The 22,037-nt window shown below is 61.5% G+C and overlaps 1 protein-coding gene across 2 annotated transcripts; it reads right to left on the bottom strand.

The window, feature by feature from the left end:
* Nucleotides 1-10: 10 nt before the first annotated feature.
* B9D1 (B9 domain containing 1) lies at nt 11-20,829 on the bottom strand. 2 transcript variants are annotated; one of them, XR_013815036.1, is made up of 8 exons: nt 20,642-20,829; nt 19,299-19,367; nt 12,394-12,505; nt 9,162-9,258; nt 8,201-8,263; nt 5,636-5,703; nt 4,902-5,362; nt 11-4,609 (listed from the first exon to the last, which is right to left on the bottom strand). XR_013815036.1 is itself a non-coding variant. In XM_079797382.1 (7 exons), exons 1-7 carry the CDS (start codon nt 20,702-20,704, stop codon nt 5,232-5,234), a joined length of 603 nt encoding a protein of 200 aa, XP_079653508.1. In that variant the 5' UTR covers nt 20,705-20,829; the 3' UTR covers nt 11-5,231. The 2 variants fall into 2 exon arrangements, 1 of the variants encoding a protein (XP_079653508.1); XM_079797382.1 differs by having other exon boundaries at nt 11-5,362.
* Nucleotides 20,830-22,037: the final 1,208 nt, after the last annotated feature.

Raw genomic sequence — 22,037 nt, 5'->3', positions numbered from 1 at the left:
CAGGGGGAGCAAAGGGGCGGGTGGGGAGGGCGCTGGGCAGGCCTGTGCTGCTCTCGGGAGGGCCTGGGCCCCAGCCTCTGCTCGGGGCTGTCTGCCCCCCACCTTCCCGTGCTGAAGCCCTGGCCTTGGACCCTCAGGCAGCAGGGCTTAACAGGGCCCTGGGGTGGGTGTGCAGGGCCTGCAGCAGCTGGGGATCCACTCAGGACAGGTGGGGGCCCGGTGCTCCTGGTGGGCAGCTCCAAGCAGTGTCTGGGGACCTCGGCGGCTTCCATCCAGCAGAGCGGGGAGGGGAGGCTCCTGGGGCCAGGCCTTCAGCACACACTTCCTCGTCCCCACGCCACAGCTGGTCTCGGCTCCCGCGCCCGGAGCAGGAAATGCAGGCTCTTGTGCCCAGGGGACCGGAAGAGGGTTTGGTTAGCGTGTGGCCAGTCAGTCACATGGCCCTCTAGCGTCACCACGTACTGATTTCACTGTTTCCCACACATGGATCTATCCCCTCCCACGGGGCGGTCCTTGGGCCCCATCCAGTCAGTCACCTGTGGGGCCATGAGAGTGAATGCTGGTTAAGCGGCCAAGCTTTGGGGTAGTTCGTGACAGCAGGAGGGAACGAGCACTCACAAAAGCCCCCCCTAGGCAGCCTGCTTTCTCTCCTGCTCCCCACGTTTCACCTCGGTGCCAGCGCCGGTGCCCTGCTCAGCCTGGGACTTGCCCAAGCCGAGTGACCTACCCGTCCGAAGTCTCTCGAGGCCTTATGGCCAAAGCATGCTTCAGGCTTAGCCCTTCCTGTGTGAGTTCTACGAGTTTCCTTTGCCAATCTTGATAACGGACAGTTTTGGATTCTCTTCATTTCTTGTCACTTCTGCTTGCAAACTGGCCACTTCTTTGCTGAGCACATCCCTTTGCTGTGGTAGCTTTCCAGTGGCCCCACACCTGACGGCTCAGCAGGCAGAGCCTGCCCAGGCGAGCTCGGCAGTCTCCAAGTCTGCCCTGCTGTCCAGGGTCCCGTCCGTGTTCTTCCTGCCCGCCACCCTCCCGCCCAGCCAATACACATCGGCCGGTTTTGTATTGGTTACAGCAGAAACTCACATACCAATTTCCATATCAGAATAGAGTAGGTTCCGCAGGAACCAATAAACCCAGGTTCTTGCTGACTGAATGCCATGCTTCTCGCTTACGAAATGCCCAGTGGGAATGTTCCTGGCGGCTCCCTCGCGATGTGCCATCTTGACCAGCTGGCCTCGGGTGCCGTGGGAAAGGAAGGGTGAGGGCATCGCTCCGGGAGGTTTAAGTGGGCAGGTATCTACGTGGGAACATCCTTTCCACCCAGAGTGTCCTAGCCAGCTGGTCCCACGGTCCCACTCAGATGCATGGCCTGGGGATGCAGACCCCCATCAGCCCAGAGGAGGCGGCCTGTGACAGCTGCATCCCGGGGGACGGGATCAACAGCAAGGGGTAGGCTCGGGGCCATATGCCTTGGCTGTTCATGGTCTGGGGTGGGGAACCTTTTTTCTGCCAAGGGACATTTGGATATTTATAACATCTTTCATGGGCCATACAAAATTATCAGCTTAAAAATGAGCCTGCTCTATTTGGTCAAACATTTAATTAACAAACCCCTACCGCCTTGGCAGGGCCAGACCAAGTGATTTCTCGGGCCTTATACAGCCCACAGGCCTGACGTTCCCACCTCTGGTGTAGCTGGTCACAGATCCCAGCCCACTCCCCACTCCCCAGGCACAACCACCGGAGTCCCTAACCCATATTCTGCTCCTGACTGGGCAAAGGCAGCGGGGCTCTCGGGTGGGGCAGCCTTCTGCGCCTGCCGGGCGTGGGCATGCACTGCCACAACTCCGCAGGAAGTACCCCTAAGGTGTATGCGTTTCCTGGCGTGGAAGTGTTCCCTCAAAAGGAAAACACGGGAGAACAAACAGCAAGCTCTGGTTGGTGACAAGCAGGCTGGCGTGTGCAGGGCGTGCCCATGTCTGCAACTGACGGACACGCACTAAGAACGGGAAGGCTTGCCGGAGGTGAGCGGGCAGAGGGAGCACACCGGGAAACGGGGATGGGAGACGGTGGGTGCGATGGTGCTCACTGTAAAGGTATTTCCACTTTCCTAGGTTTAAACATTTTAATAAAATGTTGGAAAGTAGAAAATTAAACGTAAGAGGGTGAACTGCTGTGTTAAAGGTGCTGACAGGCCGGCTCTGGCAACCTGAAACTGCACTGGGCAGGGTCTGGGCAGTGACTGGGAAGAAATGGGCGCTGCGAGGGGGCAGAGGCATGGAGCATGCGGAGGCCCAGCGCATGCTCTTTGCGTGGCTGTTCCATAATAGGGCCCGCGAGGAGGCAGGGCGGGGCCTCACACACCCCAAGCATCTCTGGCGCAAAGGTAGGGGGAAGGCGAGGGGCTCTGATCGCCCCATTTCCTCATGAGCATTTCAGGTGAGGGCAAAGGAGACTGAAGGTTTGAGAGGAGAAAAGGGGTGAATGAGCTTCCTCAGATGCGTGAGGGGCTAAGGAAATAGGGGGACCGCTTGGCAGCAATGTGAGGGAGGCCTGCTCTGGGCATGGTGCGGGCAGTCCTCGTCTGGACGCTCTGTCCAGGCCCTGGTCCTCAGCCAGCGGCTCCGGGTTCCAAAAACAGAGCCGGGGACAGGGTGGGGGCTGAGGGTGGAGCAGGTGCGCACCGGCCGGAGTGGGCCGGCATGATCCACGGTGAGCAAGCTGAGGTCAATCCCGACTTCCCCTGGAAGTTTGACCTTGAAGGTCCTGCTGCGAGGGGCCTGCCCCGTTCTGTAGGAGCTTCTAGAACACGCAGCGCCTGGCAGGGCTCTGCCTCTTCTCCCTCAGGTGCCCAACAGAGACAACAGCCAACACAACATAGCCGTCCGGTGTGAACCGATAAAAATTATACCTATTTTTTTTGTCAGATCAGCAAAATACTTATTTGTTGGTGGCCATGGAATTTTAGTAATTAGTTCCTATGCCATGGGATGAAAAAGGTTGAAAATCGCTTCTCGGAGACACACAGGTCTCCAAGACTGGCAAGGGCATGGGAGCGAGCCCCTGCCCAGTGGGCGAGGCCTGCCCGCACTAAGCGAGCTGAGGCAGGGCCCTGCGTTTTAGGGTCTCGCCAGGTCTGGCGACCACTTATGATCAGAATGGAGTGCCCCCTGCCAAAACCGGTTTGGCTCAGTGGATAGAGCGTCGGCCTGCGGACTCAAGGGTCCCAGGTTCGATTCCGGTCAAGGGCATGTACCTTGGTTGCGGGCACATCCCCAGTGGAGGGTGTGCAGGAGGCAGCTGCTCGATGTTTCTCTCTCATCGATGTTTCTAACTCTCTATCCCTCTCTTCCTCTCTGTAAAAAATCAGTAAAATATATTTAAAAAAACAAAACAAAAAAAACAGAATGGAGTGCCCTGAGACGGCTGCAGGCATGCTCCTGCTCCCCGCACAGAGCGTCATCTGCGCTTCCCTAAACAAACACACCCCTCCCCCTCACCAAGGGCCCGGCAGTGCTGGGTCTGTCACCACCGCTGGTGCCTGGTGCCGGCCGGGCTGACACCGCCTGTCACCACAGCGACCTGTGGCCTGCGTGTTAGTACAGCCCGCACCAGACACCTGATGGCGTGTTACTCGAGATGGCCCTACTTGTTCGTTTGTGTGTTGTTAATCCTCACCGAGGATGGTTTTCCATTGATTTTTAGAGTGGAAGGATGGGAGGACAGAGAACATCAATGTGAGACACACATCAATTGGTTGCTTCTGCACGTGATCCCGGGATCCAGCCTGCAACCGAGATACGTGCCCTTGACCTGAACTGAACCTGGGACCATTCAGTCCACAGACCCCCATTGTACCACGGAAGCACACTGGCTGGCTGGCTGGGGCAAATCTCCTGTCATCTTTACAATAAATCTGCAGCCTCATTTGAAAGAGATGGGGATGGGGGGGGGGGGGTGACTGAATTCTAAATTGGGATACCAGGAGGAAGGAAAGGGCCGGCTTGGTGCACAGCGGCACGGGCTGGGTGGTGGCCCGAGGACCTGGATGGAGTGGGGACCACAGGAAAGGAACGGCCCCCGGGGGGACGCTTGGATACACATTGTAGAGGATGCCTCACTGGTCACGAGAACAGGCTCTGACCGTGGGTGGCTGTGGAGGGCACGGGTCAAATTCACTGCGAGGCTGAGGAAGACAAGCTGGTCAGTGGCGTCGCCATGACAGCTGGAGGAAGACGGCTGTGCCCTTTGGCGGACATCAGAGGTGAGGTCCGATGGCCCGGGGTCGGGGAGCTGATGGGGAGGAGCAAGTGCTCACAGGAAGCAAGGACCCAAACCCCATGTCTAAGCCCCTGGTCCTGTGGAGCCTGAGGGCTGAGGGCCACGGCTGCGTAGGGCCAGCGGTGGAAGGCACCGTCCCATCAGCAAGGATCCAATCGGGAGCCGCTGGTGACGGCGCTCCAGAGCGCAGCAAGTGGGGCCGAGGCGGAAGGTCCCGTGCGGTTACACCTCTGGTGCCGAGCAGACGGGCAGGGCAGGCCTTCCCGTGTCTTAGGACACGTTCCGACGCAGCGAGGCCGTGGAGCACCGGCCGTGGTCTTCAGAGCTGAGGAGCCGAAGCAGGCCCTGTGGCTCCCCTGAAATCCTGGGGTGCAGGCTGGGCATGCCCCATCCCATCCCATCCCACTTGAGGCTGGGGGGCGGGGGGACGCAGTCACTGCGGGCCCAGGGTTTGGGGGTGGGGGGTAAGAAGGCCTGGCCTTGGGCGGTGGCAGGTGAGACGGTGCCGTGGAGAACTCCCTCAGCCAGGGAGCTGGGTGCCGCGTGCACCCTCCTCTCGCTGTGAGGCTGGCCAGGGCTGCGGGGGCAGGTGGAGGGCGGGTGGGCCTCTCACCCACCTCCCCCTAACAGGGTATTCTCTGTTGCCAAGGAAGGCTGGTGATCGGAGCAGGACGGGGTGACAGGTGCTTCCTGGGAACAGCAGTGCGAGACAGGCAGGTCCCGGCCCGGCTCAGGCCCGGCGGGTGCGGTGCTGAAGGGGCGAGGAGGCAGCCAGGCCTGGGTTCTGTGACAAAGCAACCATTTATTTTATGAAAATACCCCCCCCCCCCCCCCCCCGCAAGTGCACTGGAGTCAGGCAGGTGGGTCGGCGGTGGCTGCCTGCGTTGCGGGAGCCGCTCGGTCCGCTCGCTGCCTGGCCGGGCTCACTGGGCGGAGGGGCCGTGGCCTCACTGGGGCAGGCTGGGCCCCGGGACCCCCTGCATGTCCGAAGGCCCGGTGTCGTAGCCCAGCTTCCGCATGTCCTTGGTCACCACGTTGAAGAGGAGAGTGACAAAGCCCTGGGAGCGGACGCGGGTCACTGGGGACAGAGGGGAGCGTCAGCCGCCGTGCTATCGCCCGGCCCGGCCACAGCGCGCCCTGCCCCCTGGAGAAGCTGTGGTGCTCACTGGCAAGTGGAGGCCATTCCGGGCTGGGCAGAGCGGCAGCCCTGTGCACCGACCAGGCCTGTCTGGGAGACGCCCCGCAGCCAGAACCCGGGCCCCGCCCAACTGTTCCCAGGGGTTCACCTAGTCCCTCGCGGGCTCCAACCTGTCTGTGGGGTCAGGGGGGGGATTGGGGGATCAAGCTTTACCTTCCCGGCCTTCACCCTGAGCCACCACCTTGGGGTCCGTGTACTCAGGCCTCCGTCCCATGAACCAGCTGAGAAGACAGGAAGCCAGGTGAGCCGCAGTGCCGGGGCCCACGAACAAACTAAAGTGGGCGCTCTCCTGGCTTCTGAAACCAGCAGCCTCCCCCCACCACCCCCCCGCCCCCGCACCAGGGGCAGGCCCTGGGCAGAAACTGCCCCCACCTCCCTCGCCTGTCTGAAAGCGAGGCCACCACAGGGGCGTCGAGCTGGCTTGGCTGGCCCTGACACCCGCCGAGCCCACAACACCCGCACCAGCCGGTGGGCGAGGCCGCCTGCCCGGGCTCCCGGAGCCTCCTGCCCTGCGGGGTCACAGGCCTCCCGTGTGGAAGGCACGAGGCACCATGGGCGCGAGGTGCCTGCGACCTGGAGGCCTGTCCTCAGCCTCCTGGACAGCAGCTGGCCTGCAGGAGGTGGGGCTCCCCAGCTCAGCCACCCTGGCGTCCACCTGTTCGAGGTGCGCGGAGGCCCAGCGAGGGGCGCATGGACTCCCAGCCCCCAGGAAGGGGACAGGGAGGGAGACGGAGCCCAGGCTCCAGCTGGGACTGACAGGTGCGTCGCGCTCTGTGCCTGTTTCTCCATCTGAGGAGTGGGGCTCTAACAGCAGCCACCGCAGGCGCAGGGCAGCAGCCCCACGAGCCAGGGCGCTGTGGGCTGGGCTGGGGCGGAGGCGCTGTGGAGGGCGCAAAGCAGGAAGGGCCGAGCTGGCTGGAGGGCCAGGCCGGGGCCAGGCGAAGTGAGCCCTGACCGCAGGCGTGCCCACGGCTCCTGAAGCTGGGCCTCAGTCCGAGGGACTGTCACAGGCTGAGTGACGGCTCCAGGATGCAGGTCCTGGCCCGGCCCGTGAGTGTGGCCTCGTCTGGAAGACGGGACCTTGCGCAGGTGACCTGGGGGAGCTGAGCACGGGCACACTTCGGCCTCCCGTGGGGCCTTCGATGCCACCAGAAAGGTCCTCGTGAGAGGCAGGGACTGGAGTGACGTGGCCACGAGCCGGGCCACAGCCCGCAGCTGGAGAAGGGGGTCTCCCCGGGCCTGGAACGGGTGCGCAGCCCGCCGACACCTCCCAGCCAGCAGTGCTGCCTGCACTTCTGGGTTCAGACTGGAGGGGAAGCCTGCGGGGTTACGCCATCAAGGTCGCGGTAGTTTGTGCGCGGCGGCCACGGAAGAGAATGCAAACAGCAGGCCAGGGACGCGGAGGACGGAGCGGAGGCCGCGGGAGAGCCAGGGCACTGGAGAACGCCGGGACAGGCCGAGCGGGGACTGGCCACCCCAGGTCTGGGCCTGAGCCAAGGGGCTGCTGGAGCTGGGCCCTCGGAGGTCTGCCTTCACCCCTTAGACCTCTCCCGCTCGGCCTCGCCCAGGCCCAAGCTCCGGCACCGAGGCATCGGGAGGCAAGAGCCTCGACTGTTCTGCGAGCCGCCCGGCCGCCTCAGAGCTGGGAGCTGGGGGTGCAGCAGCGCGCCCCCAGGCAGGACGGCTGTGGCTCTCACAGCCCTTGACCTTCCTGTGCCCGCTGACGGGCACTGCCCTGCTTCCCCAGCAGCCCAGGGGATGGTGCTGTCACACCCCCACCCATCATGGTGGCCTCTGAGGGGCCTCTAGGGGCAGGAGGCACCCAAACTCTCCCCTCCCTAGGCCTCAGAACTCAAGAGGCCTGCTCGGTCCTGGCCCAATGCCGCCCCTCCGCCCGGTCCCCGGCCCAGCCCACGGGGCAGTGTGCCCGCTGCCGCCCCTCCGCCCGGTCCCCGGCCCAGCCCACGGGGCAGTGTGCCAGCTGCCGTCCCAGAGCCTAGCTGGTCGTGCCTTCCCCTTGCCCTGCTGGTGAACAGAGGGTCTGAGCCTGCTGACCTGCTGGGGAGCAGCGGTGGCTTGTAGCCGAGCTGAGCTGATGGACGCTTCTGTCCCCACCCGCTGGCCAGCCAGCCAGGGCCTAGCTGGCTCCCCACTCCCACTTGGAGGTAGTGAGGGCCAAGGCCTGAGGTGCAGCCTCCCTTGACATCCGCCACCAGCACTCCCTGTCGGCCCTGCTCCCCCAGCACCTCCACCACCCCCTTGCTCACCAGCTGTGGGCTGGCTGCTCCTAACGGCCGAGTGCACGTCTCCTAGGGCCTTGCCATGCTGTTCCTGTGCCTGGAACCTCCTTCCGGATCCACCCTCGCCGGCCCCTCCCCTCAGCCCAGGGCTCTGCTCAGAGGTCACCGCCTAGAGCCCCAGGCGGAAGGCCTTTAGCAGCGCCAGGCGGAGGCCTAGGCGGTTCCGGCGGCCGGCTCACCGCGGCGGCCTCACGTGCTACCACCTGAACGGCACATCAGAGCGTTTTCCCAGCTGAGACTTTTACCAGCGCACAGATGGACCCGCACGGCCGTGTGCTGCTGGGACCCGCTTCCATGCCCCAAAGCTGGGCAGCTGGGCAGCCCGGCAAGGTCACCTGGCACAGAGAGGGCAGATGTGACGGCCTCTACCCCACACCCAGGGCAGGAGGAGGGGTGGAGCGACGTGCAGAAAACCCACCTTGTGAACTTCTGCAGCTTAGACGTAGATTCTGGGACAAACATGGGGATGGTCCTCTTGTGCCTGGAACAGACGTTTGGAGACGTGCTGAGGGCCGGGCCTCCAGCGAGCGGGCAGCCAGGACGGCTGGTGCAGCACGAAGCCAGGCTCACAGAGCGTACCTCATGGGCCTTCTGTCCTTGTAAGCGGTCAGAAGGATGCTCAGGTTACAAACCTCAACCCTGAGGTGCCGGCGCCCACGGGCCCTTAGAGCCCTGTCCTCCCAGTGTCCAAATGCTCTGCCATCTTCAGGGCCCAGCGCGGTGCCCTTCCGCCAGGAAGCCCTGGCAAACCCTGGACCTCGGCCCCGCCCTGGTGCCTGCCCAGGCCGTCTCACCCTCAGAGCCTGGGGCCTGTCCCCGCTCCTCTCGTGGCCTTCGAGTCTGGCCCTTGTTTTAACAGCAGAACTCAGAGCAGCGCACCCGGCGCCTCCTCTCTCGGCCTTCCCCAGATCCACTCCGTCCTCCAGGCCAGCGACCTCAGCCTGCTCTGTGCGCCAGCCCACTGTCTACACCCCCCCAACGGTGCCTGACAGGGCTGCCCCTCCATGGCACGGCTCTGGGGCTCCTGTGTCTGACACGTCCGTGTCCTCTGCTGCCAGGAGCACCGGGCTGCAGGGCACTGAGGGAGGGAGAGGAGAAGGGCTGCGTGCACTCTGACCCTAATGCCCAGGACCCTCGGAGTGGGCGCAGCCCCTCAGGATGCCAGCACTCCCTCCACCCCGTGGTGTTCAGGCAGCAGCATGAACCTCGCCCACTTAGGTCTCCTTCCAGATAGGAGCTGCCCAGAGCCCTGGGCAACAGCACGTTCCTGGCCTGGAGGTGAAGTCTGTCCCAGAAAAGGCCCTGCTGATGCCGGTTCCTAAGCCAGAAAGGCCCAGCGAGGGACGGGCGGTGCGGAGGGCAGGAGAGTGAGGGCCTACCTGCCAGGCGAGAAAGGCACATGCACTGCCCCGTAGCCTCGGACCACGTCGTTCCCGAACACGTCTGGTCCGTACACGCTGAGCACAATCTGTGGCCCTGGGCGGACACGGCAAGTCAGCATGCGGGGACCGTGGGGGAGATGCAGGCAGAGGGGAGGAGGGTGCTCCAGCCCGGGGCAGGGGCCTGGCAGCAGGTGCAGACCTGGGACCCCTGCAGCACCAACGGCTCCTGCGGCCCAGGTCCAGGTGCGGGTGAGGGGAACCAGAACCTGCAGGCAGGCCCCTTGCTGGGCCGATGCCAGTCAGAGCCAGGGTGCTGCCCCACGCCTGTCATTAGACACATGGAATGGCTCTGAGCCCTTTAGGGACGGGCCAGGAGGCTGGTTTCTATCTGGGGGAGACGGCAGAGAGAAAGCAAAGGCCTTCCTGCACCTCCCTTTACATATTAGCAATTATGCCGACCGGTGGGGCTCGGTACCAAAAGGTTGCTGGTTCGATTCCCAGTCAGGGCACCTGCGGGGTTGCAGGCTTGGACCCTGGTAAGGGGTGTGCAATATGCAGCTGATGGATGTTCACTCTCACATCAATGTTTCTCTCTCCCTCTCTTCCTTTCTAAAAATCAATACAAAATATTAACAATTACACCTGTTCCTATTTACATCAGGCATCTCGTCATGGCCCCTGATGATGGCAGTGGGGGGCTGACCCGGCGGCCACCAGCAAGAGGCGCAGGCAACTCCCACCCCAGGTGCTCCCGCCTCCTCGAGGCCTGGAACAGGGCCTGAGCCCAGTGTCAGCAAGTGTGAGGGGGGCCTGTGCCTTCAAGGTCACCACTTCCCAGAACTTCATGAAACCGCTCCTTTAAGGTCTCACTGCCAGAGCATGCACCCAGCAGGCAGGTCCTTTGGTTCTGTGCCCTTTACTGAACCTTCCGGAAGGGAATTTTGTACCCAGCTTCTTGAATCCAGCGTTTGTGAGACTCGCTCACGGAAATAGGCTGGAGACCTCGTCCTGGCTCTTAGCCCCCGTGCCTGCCTGCTCGTCTCCTCCCGTTTGCTCCAGGACGGTCTTTCTCGCGGTTTGGAATGTGTGTGAAATCTGCGCTCTCACTCTCCTGACCAGAAGCCTGTTGCCAGAAGCCAGTTCCAGCGTCAGCAGGGCTGAATCATCTGGGATGGCTGAAAGGCATTTCCCCAAACCTGGAAGGGATGCATTAAATGACTGCTTGCTGCCAGACAGCTGAGGGCATCTTAATCTACATGTTATTGCCTCCCGTTGGCCAAACACCTCAACAGCCATAGGCAAATCCTTCCATTCTGACAATGGACTCCGTATAGGAAACCCTACCCTTCGGTGGGTGTCACGGGAGGGCGGGAATCTCGGTCAGGGCACATACCCAAGCATCTGGTCATCGCTCAGTCTCCAGTAGGGGGCGTGCAGGAGGCAGCTGATCAATGATTCTCTCTCATCATTGATGTTTCTATCTCTCTTTCCCTCTCCCTTCCTCTCTGAAATCAATAAAAAGAATGGATGTTGAATTTCATTACACTTTCTTCATTTATGGGGATGATCATGACTTTTCAGTGTGGTAGATCACATTGGTTTATTTTAGATGCTGAGCTTTGTATTTTTAAAATAAACACTATTGCCGAAACCGGTTTGACTCAGTGCATAGAGCGTCAGCTTGCAGATTGAAGGGTCCCAGGTTCGATTCCGGTCAAGGGCATGGACCTTTGATGCAGGCACATCCCCAGTAGGGGGTGTGCAGGAGGCAGCTGATCGATGTTTCTCTCTCATCGATGTTTCTGGCTCTCTATCCCTCTCCCTTCCTCTCTGTAAAAAAATCAATAAAATATATTTTAAAAATAAAATAAAATAAACACTACTTGCTCATGTGTTATCTCTTTTGTATCCTGCTGGATTCAGTTTGTGAAGATTTTGTTGGGTCAAGTCTGGGTGGTCAGGAGCTGGGCTGCCATCTGTGGGCTGGCTGCCTCCACTGTTCCTCATGCCAGGGTGCAGCTCTCTGAGGTCTCGGCCCAAGTTGGGAGGACTGACCTGAGGCCCTGCACCCAACCCTTCTAGAGTTCGCACATCGCTTCTTGGGCCCTGAACCAGGGAGGCTGTCAAGTCCTGATACCCTGGCCAGCTCTGCTCAGTGGTTAGAGAGCCACCCTGCACACCAAAGGGGTCGGGTTTGATTCCCGGTCCAGGCATGTACCTGGGCTGCAGGCTCACCAATCGGTGTGACTCTCATACAGCTGTTTCACTCCCCTCCCCGTCCCCGTCCTTTCAGTTGCTTGTTGGACTTGTTTCCTCCTAGATCCTGGCCTGGTAACTCACTGCTCTGCTCGCCACCTGATGCCTTCAGGGGTTGTGTCGTTTTTGCCTTTCCGTGTTTCTCTGCCTCTCTTAGCCGTCCTCAGCAAGAGGAAGCTGTCACGATCTAGGCCCGCTCGAGGGAGCCATGGGAGTTTCTTGCTCGTGAGGATGACGGCAGGAGGGCCGTCCCTGCCCAGGAGGGCCGCCAGACAGCCCTGCTCCAGACCCCCGCCCCGGGGAGCTGCCCCGGCCAGTGCAGCAGGAAGGCTTGGACTGTGAAGTCGAGCGGCCGGAATTGAAGTCACGCTCAGCTACTACGGTAAGGCTGGAAGCAAGGAAAGGCTTTGGAGTCTGTTTCGTAACGTGAGGTAGATCGGAGAGTGCTGTGCCCAGGCAGGACGGGCCCACACGCAGGGAGAGTCACCGCCGGGCGCTAGCCCCGGCCTCGCACACAGCAGGCAGGAGGGAACCCTGCAGGCAAGGGAGCCTTTGGAAGGGGGTCAGGATAGGATGTGGGAAAGGTGTCCTGGGCGGGAACAGCACGAAGCACCGCGCAGAGGCCGCGCCAGGGGCTGCACGGAGGAGCAGGAGTGGGGGTTGCTGGGCACAGCCTGTGCGGAGGCCGCGCAGCACCCAGCACTCCAGATCCGCAGCTGCGCCCTGCTCTGCCCTTCACCGCAGAGCGGCCCAGGCTCCAGGCTGGGGCCGCACCTGACTCACTCTGAACCTCGTGGAGTGGAACTGGGTGGGAGGAGGAAGAAATGAGGGAAATGGCCAGATGGCACGGTATCAGCCGGGTACAAGGGCCCAGCTGATGGACCGTGGTGGGCAGGAGGCTGAGGCTGAGACTGCCCTGGGGCGGCCCCTCCCCCCCACGCCCCTCCGACCCACAGGGCCCCTGCAGACTCACAGCCGAAGGGGTTGGTGCTTTTGAAGGTGACATCGATGGGGAAGTTCCACACCAGCGCTTGCTGCACATCTCGGCTCTTCGATGTGATCTGGGAGATCCCCTCCTCCAGGCCCTGAGGACAGACACGGCCTGTGTCCCAGGCCAGCAGCCAGGCCCCCTCTCCTGGGCTGGCAGCTGGGCGGGCTGTTTTTTTCACTATCTTCTGCCAAAGCACTAAATTCCAAACAAAGGGAACTAGGAGACACCGGAGCAGTTCCTCGCCTGTTGAGCCTGCATTTCATTAGACTGGCACCGTCAGGAGCCACCTTCCGCCGTGCGGAGACCTCGCCCCCTGGCCTTCCCGAGGGAAGCGCCTCCAGGGGGTTTCTCTCCTCCCGCGCCCCCCCCCCCCCCATCACCCAGCATGAGTGTTCTTTTCTCTACACAAACACCACCTGCTTGACTCCACTCCCCCCATCAGGCAGGCTTGCTCCCCTTCGGAGCAACCTAGAAAGAGCTGTCCAGACTCACGGGCTCCAAGTCCTTCTTTGTTTTTCTTTCGCGAATCCGCTCCAATCTGACCACTGTCCTCCTCTACCAAAGGGCTTTTGTAAATAATACCCTCGGCTTCGGTGGTGACATCTCTTCCTCATTTTATCTGGCCACCGTCAGCACCTGATACAGACAGCCACTTCCTCACCCTGCTCCTGGCCACCGTCAGCCTCTGATACAGACAGCCACTTCCTCACCCTCCTCCTGGCCACCGTCAGCACCTGATACAGAGAGCCACTTCCTCAGCCTCCTCCTGGCCACCGTCAACATCTGATACAGACAGCCACTTCCTCACCCTGCTCCTGGCCACCGTCAACATCTGATACAGACAGCCACTTCCTCACCCTGCTCCTGGCCACCGTCAGCACCTGATACAGACAGCCACTTCCTCAGCCTCCTCCTGGCCACCGTCAGCACCTGATACAGACAGCCTCTTCCTCACCCTCCCCCTGGCCACCGTCAGCACCTGATACAGACAGCCACTTCCTCACCCTCCTCCTGGCCACCGTCAGCACCTGATACAGACAGCCACTTCCTCACCCTGCTCCTGGCCACCGTCAGCCTCTGATACAGACAGCCACTTCCTCACCCTGCTCCTGGCCGTCAGCACCTGATACAGACAGCCACTTCCTCACCCTGCTCCTGGCCACCGTCAGCCTCTGATACAGACAGCCACTTCCTCACCCTGCTCCTGGCCACCGTCAGCACCTGATACAGACAGCCACTTCCTCACCCTCCTCCTGGCCACCGTCAGCACCTGATACAGACAGCCTCTTCCTCACCCTCCCCCTGGCCACCGTCAGCACCTGATACAGACAGCCACTTCCTCACCCTCCTCCTGGCCACCGTCAGCACCTGATACAGACAGCCACTTCCTCACCCTGCTCCTGGCCACCGTCAGCCTCTGATACAGACAGCCACTTCCTCACCCTGCTCCTGGCCGTCAGCACCTGATACAGACAGCCACTTCCTCACCCTGCTCCTGGCCACCGTCAGCCTCTGATACAGACAGCCACTTCCTCACCCTGCTCCTGGCCACCGTCAGCACCTGATACAGACAGCCACTTCCTCACCCTCCTCCTGGCCACCGTCAGCACCTGATACAGACAGCCTCTTCCTCACCCTCCCCCTGGCCACCGTCAGCACCTGATACAGACAGCCACTTCCTCACCCTCCTCCTGGCCACCGTCAGCACCTGATACAGACAGCCACTTCCTCACCCTCCTCCTGGCCACCGTCAGCACCTGATACAGACAGCCACTTCCTCACCCTGCTCCTGGCCACCGTCAGCACCTGATACAGACAGCCACTTCCTCACCCTCCTCCTGGCCACCGTCAGCACCTGATACAGACAGCCACTTCCTCACCCTCCTCCTGGCCACCGTCAGCACCTGATACAGACAGCCACTTCCTCACCCTCCTCCTGGCCACCGTCAGCCTCTGATACAGACAGCCACTTCCTCACCCTCCTCCTGGCCACCGTCAACATCTGATACAGACAGCCACTTCCTCACCCTGCTCCTGGCCACCGTCAGCACCTGATACAGACAGCCACTTCCTCACCCTCCTCCTGGCCACCGTCAGCATCTAATACAGACAGCCACTTCCTCACCCTCCTCCTGGCCACCGTCAGCACCTGATACAGACAGCCACTTCCTCACCCTCTGCCGGCCACCGTCAGCACCTGATACAGACAGCCACTTCCTCACCCTCCTCCTGGCCACCGTCAGCACCTGATACAGACAGCCACTTCCTCACCCTCCTCCTGGCCACCGTCAGCATCTGATACAGACAGCCACTTCCTCACCCTGCTCCTGGCCACCGTCAGCACCTGATACAGACAGCCACTTCCTCACCCTCCTCCTGGCCACCGTCAGCACCTGATACAGACAGCCACTTCCTCACCCTCCTCCTGGCCACCGTCAGCATCTGATACAGACAGCCACTTCCTCACCCTCCTCCTGGCCACCGTCAGCATCTGATACAGACAGCCACTTCCTCACCCTCCGCCGGCCACCGTCAGCACCTGATACAGACAGCCACTTCCTCACCCTGCTCCTGGCCACCGTCAGCCTCTGATACAGACAGCCACTTCCTCACCCTCCTCCTGGCCACCGTCAGCACCTGATACAGACAGCCACTTCCTCACCCTGCTCCTGGCCACCGTCAGCACCTGATACAGACAGCCACTTCCTCACCCTCCTCCTGGCCACCGTCAGCACCTGATACAGACAGCCACTTCCTCACCCTCCTCCTGGCCACCGTCAGCATCTAATACAGACAGCCACTTCCTCACCCTCCTCCTGGCCACCGTCAGCACCTGATACAGACAGCCACTTCCTCACCCTCTGCCGGCCACCGTCAGCACCTGATACAGACAGCCACTTCCTCACCCTCCTCCTGGCCACCGTCAGCACCTGATACAGACAGCCACTTCCTCACCCTCCTCCTGGCCACCGTCAGCATCTGATACAGACAGCCACTTCCTCACCCTGCTCCTGGCCACCGTCAGCACCTGATACAGACAGCCACTTCCTCACCCTCCTCCTGGCCACCGTCAGCACCTGATACAGACAGCCACTTCCTCACCCTCCTCCTGGCCACCGTCAGCATCTGATACAGACAGCCACTTCCTCACCCTCCTCCTGGCCACCGTCAGCATCTGATACAGACAGCCACTTCCTCACCCTCCGCCGGCCACCGTCAGCACCTGATACAGACAGCCACTTCCTCACCCTGCTCCTGGCCACCGTCAGCACCTGATACAGACAGCCACTTCCTCACCCTCCTCCTGGCCACCGTCAGCATCTGATACAGACAGCCACTTCCTCACCCTGCTCCTGGCCACCGTCAGCATCTGATACAGACAGCCACTTCCTCACCCTCCTCCTGGCCACCGTCAGCATCTGATACAGACAGCCACTTCCTCACCCTGCTCCTGGCCACCGTCAGCCTCTGATACAGACAGCCACTTCCTCACCCTCCTCCTGGCCACCGTCAGCCTCTGATACAGACAGCCACTTCCTCACCCTCCTCCTGGCCACCGTCAGCACCTGATACAGACAGCCACTTCCTCACCCTCCTCCTGGCCACCGTCAGCACCTGATACAGACAGCCACTTCCTCACCCTCCTCCTGGCCGCCGTCAGCACCTGATACAGACAGCCACTTCCTCACCCTCCTCCTGGCCGCCGTCAGCACCTGATACAGACAGCCACTTCCTCACCTCCTCCTGGCCACCGTCAGCACCTGATACAGACAGCCACTTCCTCACCCTCCTCCTGGCCGCCGTCAGCACCTGATACAGACAGCCACTTCCTCACCCTCCTCCTGGCCGCCGTCAGCCTCTGATACAGACAGCCACTTCCTCACCCTCCTCCTGGCCACCGTCAGCCTCTGATACAGACAGCCACTTCCTCACCCTCCCCCTGGCCACCGTCAGCACCTGATACAGACAGCCACTTCCTCACCCTCTGCCGGCTACCGTCAGCACCTGATACAGACAGCCACTTCCTCACCCTGCTCCTGGCCATCAGCACCTGATACAGACAGCCACTTCCTCACCCTCCTCCTAGCCATCAGCACCTGATACAGACAGCCACTTCCTCACCCTCCTCCTGGCCGCAGTCAGCACCTGATACAGACAGCCACTTCCTCACCCTGCTCCTGGCCACCGTCAGCACCTGATACAGACAGCCACTTCCTCACCCTCCTCCTGGCCACCGTCAGCACCTGATACAGACAGCCACTTCCTCACCCTCCTCCTGGCCACCGTCAGCACCTGATACAGACAGCCACTTCCTCACCCTCCTCCTGGCCACCGTCAGCACCTGATACAGACAGCCACTTCCTCACCCTCCTCCTGGCCGCAGTCAGCACCTGATACAGACAGCCACTTCCTCACCCTCCGCCGCAGGCCTCCTGGTCGCTCCTCCTCCCGCGGCCCCTGCTAGGTAGCTCCTCACAGCCTCCGTCGTTTGGAAGCTCCTGGAGGCTCAGTCTGGAGGCTTCTTTATCTGCACTGGTGTTCTCATCAGTCTCAGATTTCAATGTGGTTTGTGGTTATGATTCCTCAACTCACCACCTCCAGTCTGGTCGCCTCTCAACTCCCGATCAGCACTGCCCTGTCTCCACAGTCGATTCCACGTCTCCATCTGGACCGCTTGTGGGACCCTTACACATGCCAGGCCCAACGCGGGAGAGTGCCCAGTCTGTTCTACCACAGCAACTCCGCGCCCAAGCTCCCCGCTACAAAGTGTGGCCTTGCCCTTTCTTTAAATCCTCACCCGAGGGTATTGTTGCCATGGATTTCTAGGGAGGCAGGGAGGGAGGCAGGGAGGGAGGCAGGGAGGGAGGGAGGGAGGCAGGGAGGGAGGGAGGGAAACATCAATTGGTTGCCTCTGCAGCGGGGGCTGGGGAACCGAGGTACATGCCCTTGACCAGGAATAGACTTGGTGACCCTTTGGTCTATGGGCGGACGCTCTAAGCACTGGGCCAAACCAGCCAGGGCAAGCGTGGTGTTACACCTAACTCCTCTTTTTCTCATGCCCACACCTGCCCAACAGGAAAACCTGTTGGCACTATCTTCAAAATATACTTGAAACTCAACCACCGCTCACCCCTCCACCGCCTCCCCGTGCTCACTGCCATCGCCCCACCTGTTTAGAGTTGATGGTGCCCTGCTTTAGCCCTGGTTCCCCACAGTCCACTCCAACAAAGACGTCAAAGTCTCTGTTAGGAACACAGGTCAGATGGCCTTTCTCTCTGCTCACAGCGCTCGGAGGGAGCCACCAGGGGGAAGGTCAATGGTCCTTATTCTGAACTACCACATCCTCCAAGACCTCCCTGGGGCCTGCTCGTCCCCAAGCCTTCTCCTTGCTCACTGTCCACCCGCCACACCGGCCTCCTCACTGCTCCCGCCCGCCAGGCACACCCTGCCCAGGGCCCTGGCACTGCTCCGTCTCCCTGGCACGCTCTTGCCACAAATGTCCGCATGGATTGTCCCCTCACTTCCTTCAGGTCTTTACTCGAAAGCTCCCTTCTCGGCGAGGCCTTGCCTCACCACCGATCTAGGTTCATCTCCCTACCACGCCCCCAGCTCCCCTTCCTAACTTCGCTTTCTCCTCAGCACTGCGACTTGCTAACATGCTAGATGGTCGCTACTCACTGTCTGTCCCCAAGAATGTGCACCCCAGGAAGACAGGGACGGCAGCCCCAGCACGAGGCCCTTCATAAAGCCGTCAGTCAGCGGGCCCCCAGGAAACAAGTCCTGTCTCCTCGGAGACTCCGAGAGGTCAAGGACGTTTGGCCTCCATTTCCTCAACTGCCGTGTGGTCAAAGGAGAGCTCTGCCAACAGTCAGCAGGGGGCGCGGCCACGGCCCTGGCCGGGGAGACAGGCTGGTCCTGGGGAAGTCTTGAAGGGAGAGCTCCGGAGTCCCCACAGGCTGAGGCCAAACAGTGAAGGACCAGCCCAGAGTCGACAGCTCAGCCAGCATGCTGGCCGGTCTGCACTGCCCGCCGCTCTGTGTGCTGCCACGTGCCAGCTCCCAGGAGAGGGTCCGTGAGCAAGCACAGCCCTGGGGGGTGGAGCCAGGAGGAACACGCTCATTTCGAATGCCCTCTGAACGAAGTCTACCTTTCCAACGGTTCTGAACTGGGAAGGGAAGGGGTGTGTCTGGCCTTCAGAAACACCAGGTCTCGAAGGTGTGAGGTGGGCCCGAGCCCAGCTGACCGCGGTGGGGCCCAGCTGACCGCGGTGGGGCCAGCTGACCGCGGTGGGGCCAGCTGACCGCGGTGGGAGCCAGCTGACCGCGGTGGGGCCAGCTGACCGCGGTGGGAGCCAGCTGACCGCGGTGGGGGCCAGCTGACCGCGGTGGGAGCCAGCTGACCGCGGTGGGGCCAGCTGACCGCGGTGGGAGCCAGCTGACCGCGGTGGGGCCAGCTGACCGCGGTGGGGCCCAGCTGACCGCGGTGGGGCCAGCTGACCGCGGTGGGCCCAGCTGACCGCGGTGGGGCCAGCTGACCGCGGTGGGGCCAGCTGACCGCGGTGGGGGCCAGCTGACCGCGGTGGGGGCCAGCTGACCGCGGTGGGGCCAGCTGACCGCGGTGGGGCCAGCTGACCGCGGTGGGGGCCAGCTGACCGCGGTGGGAGCCAGCTGACCGCGGTGGGGCCAGCTGACCGCGGTGGGAGCCAGCTGACCGCGGTGGGGCCAGCTGACCGCGGTGGGAGCCAGCTGACCGCGGTGGGGCCAGCTGACCGCGGTGGGGCCAGCTGACCGCGGTGGGAGCCAGCTGACCGCGGTGGGGCCAGCTGACCGCGGTGGGGGCCAGCTGACCGCGGTGGGGGCCAGCTGACTGCGGTGGGGCCAGCTTACCGTGGTGGGGGCCCAGTCATGGCCGTACACAAAGCAGTACTTGCAGTAGAGGTCATCGTACTCAGGAAACTGTGGAGACAAGCACACACAGATTGTTCAGGGAACGCACGCTGAGCCAATGCGTTGGCTGCGCAGGGATAGCCAATAGCAATTCTGAACTTGAGACGTGGGCTAGGATCTGAGCGGCGGCCACGGATGTGGACATGGGGTGTGGGCGTGCAAGGGAGAGTCCCTGCTGCTCCTGCCCCTGGGCCTTTGCTCGGCTCTGCCTTCCGTCTGACATGCCTTTCCCAGCCCTTCCTCTGGCACACTCCTCTCACCGCAGGGAGCTGCGAATCCCAGGCTATCTCAGGGCCACCTCCTGGCTCCTTTGGCCCCGGTGCTTCCCTCCCTCGAAGCATTTGCCTGTGTTTATTCAGACTGTGAGCAAGGAACAGGTTGATGGCTTTCTGCGCCCCAGCGCCTGACACGGGGTGGGCACAGAGACGTAAGGAAATGGTGGGAACTGAACCCAGGTGCCGTCAGGACAGCGTATGCACGGCTACAGCTGAAAGCCTGGAGTGGGGGGGTGGGCAGAGGCTGGGCGGGTGCTTAGAGTGTGGACACATGACCGAGCCCAGCGAGAGCCCCTCAGCAGCCCGCAAGGGCAGTGTAGCCAAGCTCTGGCGCTACAAAGACCTGGTTCAATCCCAGTTTTGCCACTTCCTTTGGGCAAGTTTTCCCATCTGTAAATCGGGATGCTAGTGATATCTACTTCACAGGGTCATTGTGAGGCTTGAATGAGCAGTGCTGAGCACGGAGCTTGGCACAGAGCAAACACCAGGTGAACTTTTAAGACATTTATATATATACACACATATAAACAAATGGTTCTTATAATGTGTGTGTGTGGGGGGGGGGGATGGAGAGTAGCGTCCCCTTGCGTCTGACAGACACATCCTCCCTGGACCATTCCAAGGCACTACCATCGCAGGGTTGGAGTAACCAAACCCTCTCTGTTCTAACCCAGGTTCACGGTCCTGAGAGTTCGGAGTGCGGGGCGCAGACGCGTCGGGCTCCCTCACAGAGGACGAGGCCCAGTGCGGGCTCCGCCGCTCCCACCCGCATCCGGCTCCTCAACAAAGGGCGCACGACCCGAGCCCGGGCCACAACCCGGCCGGGTGTGGCCTCCTACTAGGCCCGGCTCTCGTGTTCCACACCGGACATCAGGTTTAAGGATGTCCGGCCACCTCCCCGCCTAACTGAGGAAGGCTGAGCCTCTGCGGGCCACACACAACCCGGGAGGTTGCGGGGCGGCCCCAGGGACTTGGGGAGCGGGCCCGGTCGGGACCCTGGCCGCTCACCTGGGCGCTCTCCACCTGCCCGCTGACCATGAGCAGGAAGACGCTGGGGCCCGCGGCCGCCATGGTAGAGGGCGCGGGGAAAACCACCCGAGTGCCGCCGGCAATTGCGAAGAGGCGCCCTAGTTGCCTTGGAAACAGACGGCTTGGCTCGCGTCTCAGACGCGGGACCTTCTGCGCAGGCGCGTGGGCGTGGGCGTGGCGGCGGTGCGCAGGCGCAGCCGGCGGCTCTCCTCTCGGGAATGCTGGGAGAGAATGCGCGCGGCGGGCGGCGGGCGGGAGAAGCCGGCGCGGCGCTTCGTGGGTGAGTCCGCTCGGCCTCGGTCTGCGCGCCCCACGCGGAGGCGCGCCCGACTGGGGCAGGACTTCGGAGGCCAAGTGGTGCAGGCAGCCCCGGGCCACGAGACGGCGCTGTGGCGCTACGGCGAGGCCGGGCGCGGGGAGCCTGCGGGGCGTGGGCCGGCGGCGCCAGTGGCAGGTACAGCGCGAGCTGGTGCTGGGAGCTGGGCGCCGCCCGGGCCTGAGGAGCACCAGCAGCGCCCGTTGTGGCTTTCGAGACCTTCATCTCAAAAAGTTTATTATTTTTTTTAATGAACAACACGCTACTTTTCAAGAGGAACACTCTATCGTTATTTTTTTTAACCCTCACCTGAGTTTGTTACCACACTCAAGGGGTTTGCTGCTTGGGGTGCTCTATTCAAAAACAAGACATAGTTGCCATGGCTTACACACACTATTTGCTCAATTACATGTTGATTTCTTCTTTGCAGTTGACTATACTTATCTGGTTGGGTTCCTGTCCAGCTCATCCTGTTCCCAGCTGGTCTGCAAAATACTGTGCTGCATTTTAGCTTTCAGCAAGAATAGCATTTGGTAAGAATGGCCTAGGCTCTTATCCTGGCTAACAAAGGGGTGAGTGCTTCCAGACAGAGCACAGTGAATGCAAAGGTCCTGGGGCGGAATGTGCTTGAGGAACCGAGAGCAGACTGCAGCCTGCTTGCACTGGCTCACACGAGACAACTTGCCTTCAGTGCTGTCACGTTGGTGGCTTGAAGTCAGCCATGGAGGAAATATTTACACCATGAAGATCAGCAAATGCTAAAATCAGGGCTTTCGATTTTTTATATTTTATTTTTTTAGAGAGCCACTTTACCAGCAGACCCATGGGGATAGGAGATGGGTTTAGAGAGCTCACCAAGCCCAGAACACCAGGACCTCAGAGTGGCTAGAGGGTTTTGAAGCAAAACACTGAGGAGGGATGTGAAACAATTGGGTTTTAACAGGGTCTCTTTGGCCACCATGTGGGGGCCAGGGGATAACCGGGAGGCAGAAGCAGTCATCCAGGTAGGGTTATCAGATAAAGCAAGTGTAAATACCGGCTGCATACACTATTTGGGAT

Source organism: Cnephaeus nilssonii (assembly GCF_951640355.1).
Source record: "Cnephaeus nilssonii genome assembly, chromosome: 19".
Classification (NCBI taxonomy): Eukaryota; Metazoa; Chordata; class Mammalia; order Chiroptera; family Vespertilionidae; genus Cnephaeus; species Cnephaeus nilssonii.
Note: the sequence above shows the minus strand (reverse complement) of the source record. Positions and strands in the feature narration are given on the sequence as shown.

Bases quoted from the DNA above. Each gene is read 5' to 3' on its own strand.
- B9D1 (XM_079797382.1), bottom strand. From the start codon at position 20,704: ATGGCGGCCGCGGGCCCCAGCGTCTTCCTGCTCATGGTCAGCGGGCAG. The intron at 12,506-19,298 runs GTAAGCTGGCCC...GTCTGTCCTCAG, and splicing joins ATGACTGGGCCCCCACCACG to GGCCTGGAGGAGGGGATCTC. The intron at 5,704-8,200 runs GTGGGTTTTCTG...CTGTCTTCTCAG, and splicing joins AAGCTGCAGAAGTTCACAAG to CTGGTTCATGGGACGGAGGC.